The 13,959-nt window shown below is 37.1% G+C and overlaps 1 protein-coding gene across 2 annotated transcripts in view; it reads right to left on the bottom strand.

Moving 5' to 3' along the window:
* SPIDR (scaffold protein involved in DNA repair) overlaps positions 1-13,959 on the bottom strand; it is a 451,079-nt gene that overhangs the window by 214,434 nt on the left and 222,686 nt on the right. For both annotated transcript variants that reach the window (XM_066266094.1, XM_066266093.1), the window contains one exon: positions 1,617-1,830. In XM_066266094.1, the coding sequence (XP_066122191.1) occupies positions 1,617-1,830 (214 nt within the window). The remainder of the gene's footprint in view (positions 1-1,616; positions 1,831-13,959) is intronic.

The following is a 13,959-nucleotide window of genomic DNA, read 5'->3' as shown; positions in this document are numbered from 1 at the left end:
CGCGCTCAAGCTGGTGGCCTCGGGGTCTTGAACCTGGGTTTTCTGCATCCCAGTCCCATGCTCTATCCACTGCGCCACCACCTGGTCAGGTGAAAAACACCAAGGTATGTTATTACAAACTAACAAAGAAGAATGAACCAACAGGCAGAGGACATATGGTCAAGACAAATTTTAAAAATATTTATAACAGATTAGAAAAATAATACATCAAAGTAGGATGATGGGAAATTTTGGAGAATTAATGATGTATTCTTGAGTAAGCTGCACAGAATGTCAGTTGGGCATTACTGCATTATCCACAAGATCCTAACTATGTCAACAGAAGAACAGATGAATTGCATAAACTAATACAATGGAATTCTCTGTAGCAACGATAATAAATCGCTAAATGTAACAAAATTGATGAATCTCACTAGCCTAAGACTAAGTAAAAGTAGACTACCAAGAGAGAATGCATATTGTATGACTATTGTATGGTTATATTTATATAAAGTTTTCAAACATTCAAAGGAGTCCACTCTATCAGAAGTCAGGGTGATGATGCCCAAGGAGGGAAGGAGAGAGGAAATGGAAGGGGATAGGGTAGTACCAGGTACAAACTGCATTCTATTTCTTGGATCAAATATGAATTTCTATTAACTTTTATGATCTGAATGGTCCTTGTATGTATTATAATGTCTGAATAAATGTATTAAAATTAAAATAAAAAATAAAGTAAATAAGATAAAATAAACCCGGATACTCTCTGATAACCTCAGCCTGTAATGGAAGAATTTCAGTAGAGACTCATATCACCTGTTATGGACACAATAAAAAGGTCTCTCTTCTAAGAGGACAGTTTAAATTAAAGATCTATAAGTCAACTTCAAACATAAGAATTTAACAGACGAAAGAAACATTTAAAGTTGCTAATAAAATTAATAGCATTTGAAACAAGACTGCTGAAACTTTCTGTCAAAAACAGTAGGATTTTGCCTGACCAGGCGGTGGCACAGTGGATGGAGTGTCGGACTGGGATGTGGAGGACCCAGGTTTGAGACCCAGAGGTCGCCAACTTGAGCGTGAGCTCATCTGGTTTGAGCAAAAATTCACCAGCTTGGAACCAGGGTCGCTGGCTCAAGCAGGGGGTTGCTCGATCTGCTGAAGGCATGGTCAAGGCACATATGAGAAACCAATCAATGAACAACTAAGGTGTCGCAATGCGCAACAAAAAACTAATGATTGATGCTTCTCATCTCTCCATTCCTGTCTGTCTGTCCCTGTCTATCCCTCACTCTGACTCTCTCTCTGTCTCTGTAAAAAAAAAAAAGTAGGATTTTCTTTTTGTGTTAAAAATTAACATCCTATACAGAAGAGCTAAAAATGGCATCCTAAAATTAATTTATAATTCTAATCCATTAATGACCACTTATGCTCCTTAGATCAAACTCTACAACCAAACCACCAGAGACAATACCATGCTTCTGTTAAATAAACTCTACATCTAATCCTGGCTTTCTTTCCCTGGCATTTCTCTACAATAAAATGACAAAAGCATTCCTGATAACAATTTTGAGACAAACACTTCTGAGAAAAACTCATAGTTGGTGACTGATGGAATCAGTTCTTTGACTCACCAGGGAGGGTAGATATGGATGACATCTTGGGGATTCCCCTTAAGATAGTGTGCAGTCTCCTTGGTAAAGAGAACCTTCAGGCTAATCCCGAAAGCCTCACCCTGAGATTGACAGTCAGCCTGCAGTCCCACTAACTGCTCACAGATGGCAACTTGCATGGTGCATTCTTCATGCAGCTCTAGAATTTTTACAATTAATATACCAGATGTGCTACCTGGAAGGTTAAGAAAAAAAAACAAAAGAAAAAATTAAGTATAAAAAACAAAGTTCAATTGTGAAAAACTGTCATGAACAAAAGAATCATGTTCAGATGGCTTTCTTCACCTGGAGAAAATGGTCTGTACAGAGTAATGGCAGTGTGAGAATAATTCTGATCTCTCTCCTTGAAATTTCAACAAACTGAACAACTATAATGCAGTTAAACAACCCCACCTGGGATTGCAGGCTTGCCTGAAATATCTGTGCACCAAATGGAATAAATTTGGGGAGGGTTGAGAAAGGGAGAAGATAAAACGCACTCCTGGTCATCTCTAGAGAGGATAGAAATGTTGAGGATTTTGTCCACTGGGGATTCGGAGAGGGAAGAAGAGAATAGGTCTCCCTCAACCGTGAGGAGCAGAGAGACTGAGGGGCAGAGGATGAAATACTAAACCAAAATGGTGGAAGAACAAGGGGTCATGGACAGTGTTCTAGCAATCCGCCCATAACCCAAATTCAGCGCACAGACAGAGAAAACAAAGATGCAACCCCACAGCCTCCCTGATCTCGCCTCCTTCACCTCTTGGGTACAAAGAGTGGCAGAGATAGACCCCATAACAAATTCTGCAAAGCTATTCTCTTCCTTGAAGAATAGAGATGCTCTGTGTCTGGTCCCCTGGTCTGTTTAGACATGGGGGAAGAGTGCCTGGAGGCCCATGATTGCCATTGCTAAAGCCATAAAGTCCTCACAAAAATGCCATACCCACACAACTGCAGCCCTGCCTACATCACTGAAACAGCAACACCTCAGCAGAGGTCAATCCAGGAATTTCACAAAGCTAAAACTCGTAACACTGTGCTCCCTATTAGAAGAAAAGAGATCAACCTCTCAAAATTCCTTTCTCCGTTTTTCTCTTTTGAAATTCATATTTTTTAATTTTTATTCTTATTTTTGGGGAAGTTTTGTTTGTTTTTTATTTTTGTTGGTTTTTGCTCTATGTTTTTTGTGATTTTTCTATTTTAATTGTCATTACTTTTTAAGTTTTTATATTTTCCATTGCATTTATTCATTTTTATTTTTCCCTTTTTTTAAGTTGTTTTCTGTTATAGTTCTTAACAATACCACTTTCAAATGCCATTCCATTAGGGAAGAAGAAATCGAATACCATGGCTACACAAAACAGAGACGTAGTTCAGAAACAAAATATCTCCAGAAAGCAATCTTAATTACATGGAAACCTTAGAGTTAAATGATAGAAAATTCCAAACTGAACTTCTGAAAATAATAAGATGTGAGAAAACACTGATAGGCAATTTAATGGGTTCAAAAACCAAATTAATTAACAAACTGCATATATCAACAAGGAGATTAAAACTATAAAAAAGAATAAAATCAGAGTTGAAGAAATCAATACTATGTACTAAACAATGAGAAAGCAACTTTAGCTAAAAGAACAGGCCAGAGAATCAGTGACATCAAAGAAAGGCAACTACAGATAATACAGAGAAAAGAAGATAGAGACTCACGAATTAAACAAAAAAAAAATGATCGAATTCTACAAGAACTGTCTGACTCAATCAGAAAGAGCAATATAGAAATATGGGTATATCAGAAGAAGAATAGAGGGAGAATGGAATGGAGAGTCTATTCAAAGAAATAATTGATGAGAACTTCCCAAGCCTATGAAAAAAAGTTAGATACTCAAATCCAAGAAGTAAACAGAACACCAAGTTTCCATCAGCTGTGGAAATGTTTACCTAAAACCTATGTACTCTTATTTATTTTTTATTTGTTGTATTTTTCTGAAGTGAGAAGTGGGGAGGCAGAGAGACAGATTCCCACATGTGCCCAGCCAGGATCCACCTGGCATATTTACCAGGGGGTGATGCTCTGCCTGTCTGGAGCGTAGCTCCGCTCCGTTGCAACAGGAGCAATTCAAGTGCCTGAGGCAAAGACCATGGAGCCATCCTTAGCGCCCCGGCCAACTTTGCTCCACTGCAGCAGTGGCTGCTGGAGGGAAGAGAGAGAGAGAAAGGAGAGGGGGAAAGGTGGAGAAACAGATGGGCACTTCTCCTGCATATCCTGGCCAGGAATTGAACCTGGGACTTCCACATGCCAGGCCAATGCTCTACCACTGAGCAAACTGGCCAAGGCCCTATGTACTCTTATTGATCAGTGTCATTCTGTTAAATTTAATTTTCTAAATAAATTTTTTAAAACATTAAAAGAAAATGGTCTGTATACTTTGAGAGTAAATACAGATTCGAATATGCTCATTGTAATGTCTCTTTTTAAAACCAAAATAGCTTGCATGTTGCATTTAATATATCTTAAGCAACACAACATATAGTCTTCTATCATAATAGTCCTGTGCATATGGAAAAGTCAGGTACACTATTTCAATAAATAGGTTTTTACCCCCAAACTTGAACCTTCTGGTAACCACATACTCAAAGTGGTCTGGCCACCTAATTGACCCTTCTTCTTTATTATATACGTACGTCCTCTACCTATTGCTTTGCTTCTCCACTTTCAAATGAAGCAGTGCGATTGGTTGCAACTGTTTTAATGACCATAATGGTTAAAAGTTGAGAATTCACGTGGAACGTTGGGTGTTGGGACTCTGGTTTTAAAAAGATGGAATTCATTCTAGATTCAAGTACTTGTTCTCTTATCTACTTAGCCAAGTAATAGAGCATTTCAACACCTCAGTTTTCTCATGTGTAATATAGAGATGATGGCACCAACCTCAATTAATATTTTTAAGAATTAAATGAGATAAATGAAGTTGATAGTGTGTATAGCCTATAACCCAGAAATACCATAACCCAAAAATATCTAGAATCTCTTTTCATATGCACAAGGAGACCAAAACAAGTGCATAGCTCTGTTTGTAAGAGCAGAGAACTGGACTTAACACAAATCAATAGGAGGATGGATAAACCAAGATGTATTCATATAAAAGAACACTATACAGCCTGACCAGGTGGTGGCGCAGTGGATAGAGCGTCGGACTGGGATGCGGAAGGACCCAGGTTCGAGACCCCGAGGTGGCCAGCTTGAGCGCGGGCTCATATGGCTTGAGCAAAGAGCTCACCAGCTTGGACCCAAGGTCGCTGGCTCCAGCAGGGGGTTACTCGGTCTGCTGAAGGCCCGCGGTCAAGGCACATGTGAGAAAGCAATCAATGAACAACTAAGAAGTTGCAACGCGCAACGAGAAACTGATGATTGATGCTTCTCATCTCTCTCCGTTCCTGTCTGTCTGTCCCTGTCTATCTCTGCCTCTGTAAAAATAAATAAATAAATAAAAAATTAAAAACAACAACAACAACAATAAAAAAACACTATACAGAAGTTAATGTAAGTGAACCAAATCTGTATTAGCATGATGAGATCTGAAAGAGGGGGATACACAAGATATCTAGAGTATGACACTAATAAGTAATTTTTTTAAACAAAGAAACCCCTTAAATATATTGTTGCTAATATACCTGTAATAAAAGTATATAAATATGGACTAGCAGGATACATAGAAAACTCACAGTAACCACTGTATCTAAGGAGGGAGAAAGAGGAGTGTGACGCAGGAAGGAAATTCAGGGAATTTCCAACTTATCTGTCATATTGTTTCTGTTATAAATAAAAGAGAATCAAAAATCCCAAAACATTAAAATGTGTTATTAATTCTAGATGGTGAATATGCTTATGTTTTTATTTTTAATTTTTTATTGTTTATTCTATTGATTTTAGAGAGAGGAAGAAAAGGAGGGAGGGAGGGAGAAAGAGAGAAAGGGAGGAAGAGAGGAAGGGAGAAAGGGAGGAAGGGAGGGAGACAAGAACATCGATCTGTTCCTGTATGTACCCTGACCAGTCAACCTCTGTGCTTTGGGATGACATTCTAACCAACCAAGCTATCAAGCCAGGGCCACTTATGTTTTCTATTACTCTGTTTTTCAATTTAAAAAATGAGTTAAATGAGATTACAAATGCTAAATGTCTAGCATAGTGTCTTGCTAATAACAGACGTTAATATGAATTTCTTTACTACTTTAACCAACTGGTTAATAGTGCATAATATTAGAAACTAATATCTAGTGTCCAGTTTTTAGTTACATAGTTTAATTTTGTTTCCATTTCTTTCTTTCTTATTTTTTTTCCACACACCCCAAATTTTCCATCTCTTCCTTTGTCTAAGTGCCTATAGCATGTATTTCCATTTTAAGGAAGGCTAAAACATCTTTCCAAGAGAACTGTACTGAATTCTCTAGGTATATGTCTGCCTTGATTTTATTTATTGAAATAAGGGAGGAAATGGAATGGGGGGAGGGGATGAGCAAGCACAGTGTTAAGATAGTCAGTATGGGGGAGAAGTGTAGAGGACTAAAATCAAGTACTATTAAAAAGAAGGCACTGTCTAGAAAGTAGATATTGATTCTGCCCTGCCACAAGAGGTATTTCTTTAATAAAGGTAGCTCATGGCTGACCAGGAGGTGGCTCAGTAGATAGAGTGTCAGACTGGGATGCACAGGACCCAGGTTCAAAACTCCAAAGTCACTGGCTTGAGCACAGGCTCACGAGCTTGAGCACAGGGTTGCTGGCTTGAGCCCAAGGTCATTGGCTTAAGCAAGGGGTCACTCAGTGTGCTGTAGCCCCTCGGTCAAGGCACATATGAGAAAGTAATCAATGAACAACTAAAGAGCTGCAATGAAGAACTGATGCTTCTCATCTCTCTCCGTTCCTGAATATCTGTCTCTATCTGTCCCTCCCTCTGTCTCGTCCACCCCCTGCCCCCACCAAAAGTAGCTCATCTTCAATTGGTGAACAGGAAAATCAGGACAACATGAGGTCACTTGGCTGCATACACCATTTATCCTGGGCAAGGCAGACAGAAGAGTGGTGAAAATTTAGGGTCTTCAGCAGTAAAGGGAAAAAGCCCTAGGTTTAGGGCTGCATTAGCCACAGGAGCATTTTTGGACATATTTTAAGAAAATAAAAAACTTGTACTAGCACCCCTCCTCAACACTGTGTACCAGGCTTGCCACCTCACCCATCAATCACTGGTAGCATCTGCTGTGCAGAGCTTCAGGGTCACCTGCTCTCCTGTTCAAGATCAAGTGTGCCAGCTAAGCACATGTATTTGGTACTGTGTGGCCATAATACTTGCTGTGGCAGCCTCTAGCCGTGCTCCGATGCCTGCCTAAGCAGCACAAGTTCTCTCTTCAGGTACTAGTTATTGCCCTGTGTGAATATGATTAAAAAGTGACAGGTTTTCAGTGGTCTGCCCTAACCCTACGATTCTCACAGATCCTGACAGATTTTATAAAAGGCAAGATACTGCAGAAACACATAAGTAGTATTCCAGTAAAAAAAACCTGTATTATTAAGATGAATTATAGTGCTACTGACTACAGTTTCCTTAAAGATTTCTATGATAAATCCTGACAATACTATAACTATAAAGTCTGCTCATGATTTATAGCACCAAATAAATTGTAGAATAAACATGCTTTCTGAAACTATCATTACAGGGCAAATTGCAGCAAGCTGGGTGACTAAGTAGATTTCGAAAAGAATGCTGAGTGGCACCATCTTAACCTCAGCACAGGGCTGGGAACAACAGACAGCCTTAGGGAGAAAGAGTGGCCTGCCTTCCCTGAAAGCAAGCTTTCAATCTGAGCACAAGAGAGTTTGGTTTTATAAATGAAGATTGTTTTGCAGTTAGATGCATGATACATACAATGACATTTGTGTGGCAGCAGGACGGCATTTTCCATAACTGCTGTATCACCTCTCTAGGAAATGTGCCCTGAAACAGCCAGGGGCAAATGTTCCTTCCCTATGAAGTCCTCAAATAACTTATCATTTAAAATAAAGTGGTCTCTCATCTATTGTGGGGGTTAAGTTCCAGAACCCCCTGCAATAGGCGAAAATCTGCTACGTAGCTACCTTATACTTATTTTGTTATTTATATATATTTAAAGGCTTTATAAACCCTCCCCACACTCTTATAAAACTTTTCCACACTTATTTTGCTTATTTTACTGCAAAAATAACTAAAATAATAAATATATAAAAATACCTATATACCGCAAAATCCCATGATATAGCAAAAAAGCCACAATACAAAATTAGATATATACAATTTAAAAATCCACAATACAGTGAGACCACTAAAAATGAACTGCAATATGGCGAGGGATGACTGTATTTTAAATTTTTCGATTACCATTTACATTCAGTATTATTTTGTATTAGTTTCAGGTGTACAGCATAGTGGTTAGATAGTCATATACTTTACGAAGTGCCCCCTCCAAGACTTCAGATAGCCACCTGGCACCATATGTAATTATTACAGTACTGAGTATATTTCCTACACTGTACTTTACATTCTCTAGACTATTTTGTAACTAACAATTTGTACTTCTTAATCCCTTCAACTTTTTCACCCAGTCCTGCAATCCCTCCTCTCTTTTGGCAACCATCAGCCATTTTTTAAATGGAGATAGTATTAACTACCCTCAAGAACACTGCAAATATCAAGAGAGATAACACAGAAATCCCATAGTGCAGGGCCTGGTCCATTATGCAACAATGGCAGCCTTCATCATCATGGTAATTATCATTATTAAATTTTCAAGGCACTTTCAAATCTATTACTATTGTACTTGATTCACAATACCATATGAAATAGGTAAAGAAGATGTTAATCTTTCTTTTTAACAGTTAGGAAACTGAAAAAGGTAGTTGCTCCAAGACTTTTTTAAGGTCCAAGAGGATTATCCTTATTAGTCAAGTATCAACATGTCTCAGGCAAATGCCCAAAGATAAAAAACTGTGAATGAAGCTTTTCTCCCTATTTTACTATGCTAAAATATAGAACTTGTTTAAAATGTAAAGAAAGCATATCAAGTTGAGAAATGAACTCCAGTAGGCTCTTGCTGTAGCTGGACACTGTGAGGATTTCAACACTGATTCCTGAGCTGAAAAAGGAGATAACTTGTCATTGTACTAAACACTGAAGGGACAGTGCCACAAAGATCAAATGAAGAACACAAATACTAACTTATAACACCAAAAACCTTAAATGATTAAGAAATTTGTACAGAAATATTTATATAGAAAATATAACACAAGATGTAGTAATTTCTATTCATACATAGGCCTATTAGATAAAACAACTTCATTAAAAATAGAAAATACTTAACTTAAATGCTAACATTTACTGAATTCATGTATAAATGAATGATATATTTTCTCAGCTATATGCTGATAAAAATTTTTCTGGTTTTAAATAACCAATAGGCCACAAAACAATTGAGTAAATGATCTAAGAACAAAATACAGGAGTGGGCAGAAGTAGGTTGTAAATACGTATGTGAAACACAGTTTATTCCCGTATTATTATTACAATCAGAACCAGTATGTCTTTCCTTATACAACTGTAAACCTACTTTGGCCTGCCCCTGTATATCTGGACTACTAGGTTAAATAACTTATTTGAAATATACATTGTAGGTAGCTAAGGTCCATTTATATTATGTCAATTCAAATCCTCTTAAGTGGGTTATGCTGATGAGTTAATATATATTGTGAGGATACCTTTCATGAATACTTATACAAGATATTCAATACAAGACACTAATGAAAGCTGTACAAGAAAGTACCAACTGAATCAGATTATTATGTGAAGAAATATAGAAGTCATCCTCCTATAGTGGAGAGAAACATCTGTAAGTTTTTCTAAGAGAAAACTTTTCATAATATAATGTTGCACTAACTTTAAGTTGTTCCATTTAATTTTCCAAACATTGATCATGTAGTAATTTGGGATTTTCTCTCTATATTATTTACTCTGTCTCCTTATTGTCACAGATATCCCAAGAAACTAATCTAATCCATTGTCTTACTTTAGAAGTATGTCCTCTGGTACTGTTTTCTCTGATTCAGGTCAAATCATCAAGTGCTCACTATTCCTTTTTCCCTCAGTTCTCACCCATCGTGTAAATGCTGGCACAGAGACAGATACACTCAGAGGGAGAGAAGGCTGGCAAGACCTCACGGCAGGGATCAGGGATTGACATCAGGGGATTTTAAAGTTCACTTGCTTCCCAAGCAAATAGAACCTCTGTCTTTAATACTTGTTGCACTCACTCCATATTACTATGGGATAATCATTTCACATTTTACTCTTTATAAAAAGGTATTTTATAGCTCTTTTGTCCCCCAAATAATATATGTATCCAGTATCAAATGGTCATTTTGGGTTTTTTGTTACTCTTGAAATTATAAACATCTTTAACCAACTCTATGCTCTATTCTATTAACTTCTGTCAGTCATAGGAAATCCTAGCTTTGTAAAATGATAAAGGGCCTATATGACTTTCTACATTTTTCCGTCCCAGTGTGCCACACAATTTTAATTCCATATAATTCTATTTTCATTGTCAAGTTTCATGGTTAATGTTCACAGTGTATCCTATAACCTATACCAAGTATCTGTGCTCTGGCCATTGTCTGATTCTACGAGTTAAAAATAATTAACATATTTATATTAACACAGTCATATAAACAGAAATCAATGCCTGACTAGAGTCATAGGAATACATATGAGTGAGAATATGGTTAACCTCAAGACCAAATGACCTGTAATAATTCTTATGTTCAATTAGGTCCTCCAAATGCCAAAAGAAATAGGACTATGTTCTGGCGGCCTCAACATCACCATTATATGTTTTAGCTTTTTCTAGAAGTTAATCCCACCTTTTCAGAGAAGAGCCCACACCTATTCTGGTTAGATTAAATGAAATATATCTGAGCTTGGGGAACAGGGGATAAAAGATCAGATCAGAATGTATAAGCTGGGAGAAGACAGGTTTTATACTATTGCATGAACTTGATGTATTCCTCTGAATGTGATAAGACAGTGGAGAAGGCATATTGATTTGCTTTGTCGAGATCAGACTGAAGGCTCAGAAGAAGCAGGGAGACCAGTGAGATAACTACTGTAGCAATCCAAGAGAGAAGATGGTAGCTTGGAGATGAAGAGTGGAGACAGATGAGGTGAGAAATCTTGGAAACTAGATATACTTTTAAGACAGAGCCAATAACACTTGTTGATGGACTGGAACTAGGATACGAAAGAAGGTAGTCAAGAAAGACTCTAATATTTTTGACCTGAGCAAGCAGAAAAATAGAGTTAATGTTTACTAAGATAGGAAAATTTCTAGATGAGTATTCTTTGTGTATGTAAAGGGAGACTGGTGGCAGGGAAGAATAGTGGTGTCAAGAGATCAGTTATCTTTAGATAGATTAAAACTGAGATGCCTTTTACGTATTATAATGGCCTGGCCCTAACTACCTCCCCAGTCTAGTACATCACCATTTGGACCCACTATTCATAAGGTCCACTAGAGTTATCTTTTTAACTATAAATTTAATGATACTTGAACCCTTCAATGGCTATGTACTGAATAAAAAACTACTTAGCAATAGAATGGCCTTGTTACCAGTTACTTCTTACTGCTCTAAACTCAAATACCATATAGCTCAACTCAAATAAATTTACCATATTTTTCACTCCATAACACGCACCTGACCATAAGACACACCTAGGACTTTAAGGAGGAAAATAAGAAAAAAAAAACCATTCTGAACCAAATGGTGTTAAAATATTTAATAAAATACCGTATTTTTTGCTCCATAAGACACATGGGCATTTTCTCCTTCACTTTTGGGGGAAAAAAAGTATGTCTTATGGAGCGAAAAATACGATAAATTATTTCTATAATGAGATGAAAAATAAACCAGACTTTAAGATGGGGTTTCATTATCGTATCTCTGGTGAACTCTTTTGAACACAACTCTCCTTTATCATCCAGCAGAGCTTATGACTTTTCTTTATGTCATCACTGTACCTCTTATTTCTGAAAAGTTTAACACAAAGAATAAGGACTTTCATCTATTAAACCATGGACTCTGTGCTATAACTGCCTGTGTCAGTACCAATAAATATTTATATATATGAGCTGAACGAACCCTAATACAAACCGATGTAAAGGACTCAGGGACTATTATTCCAGTCTTGTTTTCACTGCCATACCAAGATGGTTTTTACCTACTTCCCCTTACCTCGGCTATACTTAATGTACACAGAGAATGTAAACTAAACAAGATTCAAGTGATGCTTTAAAAAAGAAAAATAAACAAATAATACATTCCTAAATCAAATCCAAATGATGTTTATCTATTCACCATTTTTAATGTATCAGTTTTTTTTCATTAACATGCACTGAAAGGTGAACTGTATTTATTTGTACATATATAAACTATCTTTTCTTTTGAGAGATTACAATTATTCCTAGTTTTACCAACAACTCCCAAATACCTAGCAATATTATATTTCTTTGAGTGTCAATAAGTGAGTCTCTTAATAACTGTATTACTGCATTATTAATGCTTGGTAAATCAAAATTTTAGTCTCTGAGTAAATGTTTAAAGCGGTCATCAGATTTATTTTATAGATAACTTCACAATAAAATTCATCAAGTTCTAACTAGAGAGCTAGATTATAATACATAAATACTAAATTCTGAAGAATTCACCTTTCCCCTGTAAAAAGCACAATTAATTTTTGTTTAAAATGTATGCTTCCCCCATAATATTTTAAGTCATCTGCCAGTGATGAACAGACACATTTCTTAACCACAACTGCTTATGAACTGTAAACAGTTGTGCTTTCACTTCTTGATTCCACATTTTCTCTTGCCTTTCACCCAGTTTAAAATATTCTTGCCAAAAGCCACAATAATTCAAAGAATGAAACAAAAATCTGAAACCCAACCCTTAAAAATAAAAAAGGACTAGACAATACTGACCAGGAATGTTTATCATAGTCCACAGAAATGAGAACAATCAGAAATTAGTACAGCATGACAGCCACCTGGGGTCACAGTGTCACAGTGCTATTTACTACCATGGGTGTCACTGTGAAATATTCTGCAGGGGTGGCCTTCCTGTTCTATAGAGGATGAATGGGCAATAGAGGGTCCCATGTTTTAAGGAATCTAAGCAAGAACTAAGCATACAAAGACATCAGAAAGGCAGTTTATATAAAACCAGACAAGGAGTACTCTAAATTAAATGTTTGTGTTCCCCTCAAATTCATGTGTTGAGGCTCTAACCTTCAGTGTGGCTGTATTTAGAGATAGGGCCTCTAAGAAATAAAGGCAGAATGAGGTCACTAGGGTGAGGTCCTGAGCTGGTAAGATTAGTGTACTTATAAGAAGCACCAGAGACCTCTCTCCGTCTCTACTGAGCACAGAGGAAAGACCATTGAGGACACAGCCAGATGGCTACTGCCTCGAAGCCAGAGAGACAGCTTCCACTAGGTACCAATCATCGTGGCACCCTGATTTTGGAATTTCAGCCTCTAGAAATGTGAGAAAATAAATTTCTGTTATGGTATTCTGTTGGGGTAGCCCGAGCTAAGATTTTGGTACCATGAAATGGGGTGCTACTGTAACAAATACCTATAAATATGGTAGGAGCTTTGAAACTGGGTAATGAGTAGAGGATGAAATTTTACAGTACATTTCAGAAACATGGAAGTTCAGGGTGATTCTAATAAGGTATCAAGTGGAAATGAAGAATAGGTTATTGGAAACTAGAGGAAAGAGGATTACTATGAACTGTTTGTGTCCTCCAATATTAATATGTTGAGGCCTTAATCCCCAAGGTGATGGTATATGGACGCAGGTTTTGGTAGGTAATTATGTCATGCTTATAAATGTATCTCATGTGAAGATACAGTAAGAAGGCAGCTGTCTATAAACAAGAAAGTTGGCCCTCACCAGAAGGTGGCACCTTGACTTGCCAGCCTCCACAACCATAAAAAATAAGTATCTGTTGTTTAAGCCACCAGTCCATGGTATTTTGTTATAGCAGCCCCAACTGACTAAGACAGCAATTTGTGTTATGAAGTAGCAGAGAATTTGGCTGAATTGTATTTTAGTGTTTTGTAGAATATAGAACTTATGAGCGATGAGATTAGATATTCAGCAGTGATTTCAAAACAAAATGTTAAAGGTACAGTCTGGGTACCTCCTAACTATTGTACTTATAGTAAAATATAAGAGGAGAAAAATG

This window comes from Saccopteryx bilineata, chromosome 3 (genome assembly GCF_036850765.1).
Source record: "Saccopteryx bilineata isolate mSacBil1 chromosome 3, mSacBil1_pri_phased_curated, whole genome shotgun sequence".
Taxonomy (NCBI): domain Eukaryota; kingdom Metazoa; phylum Chordata; class Mammalia; order Chiroptera; family Emballonuridae; genus Saccopteryx; species Saccopteryx bilineata.
This window is presented reverse-complemented; position numbering and strand designations above follow the sequence as displayed.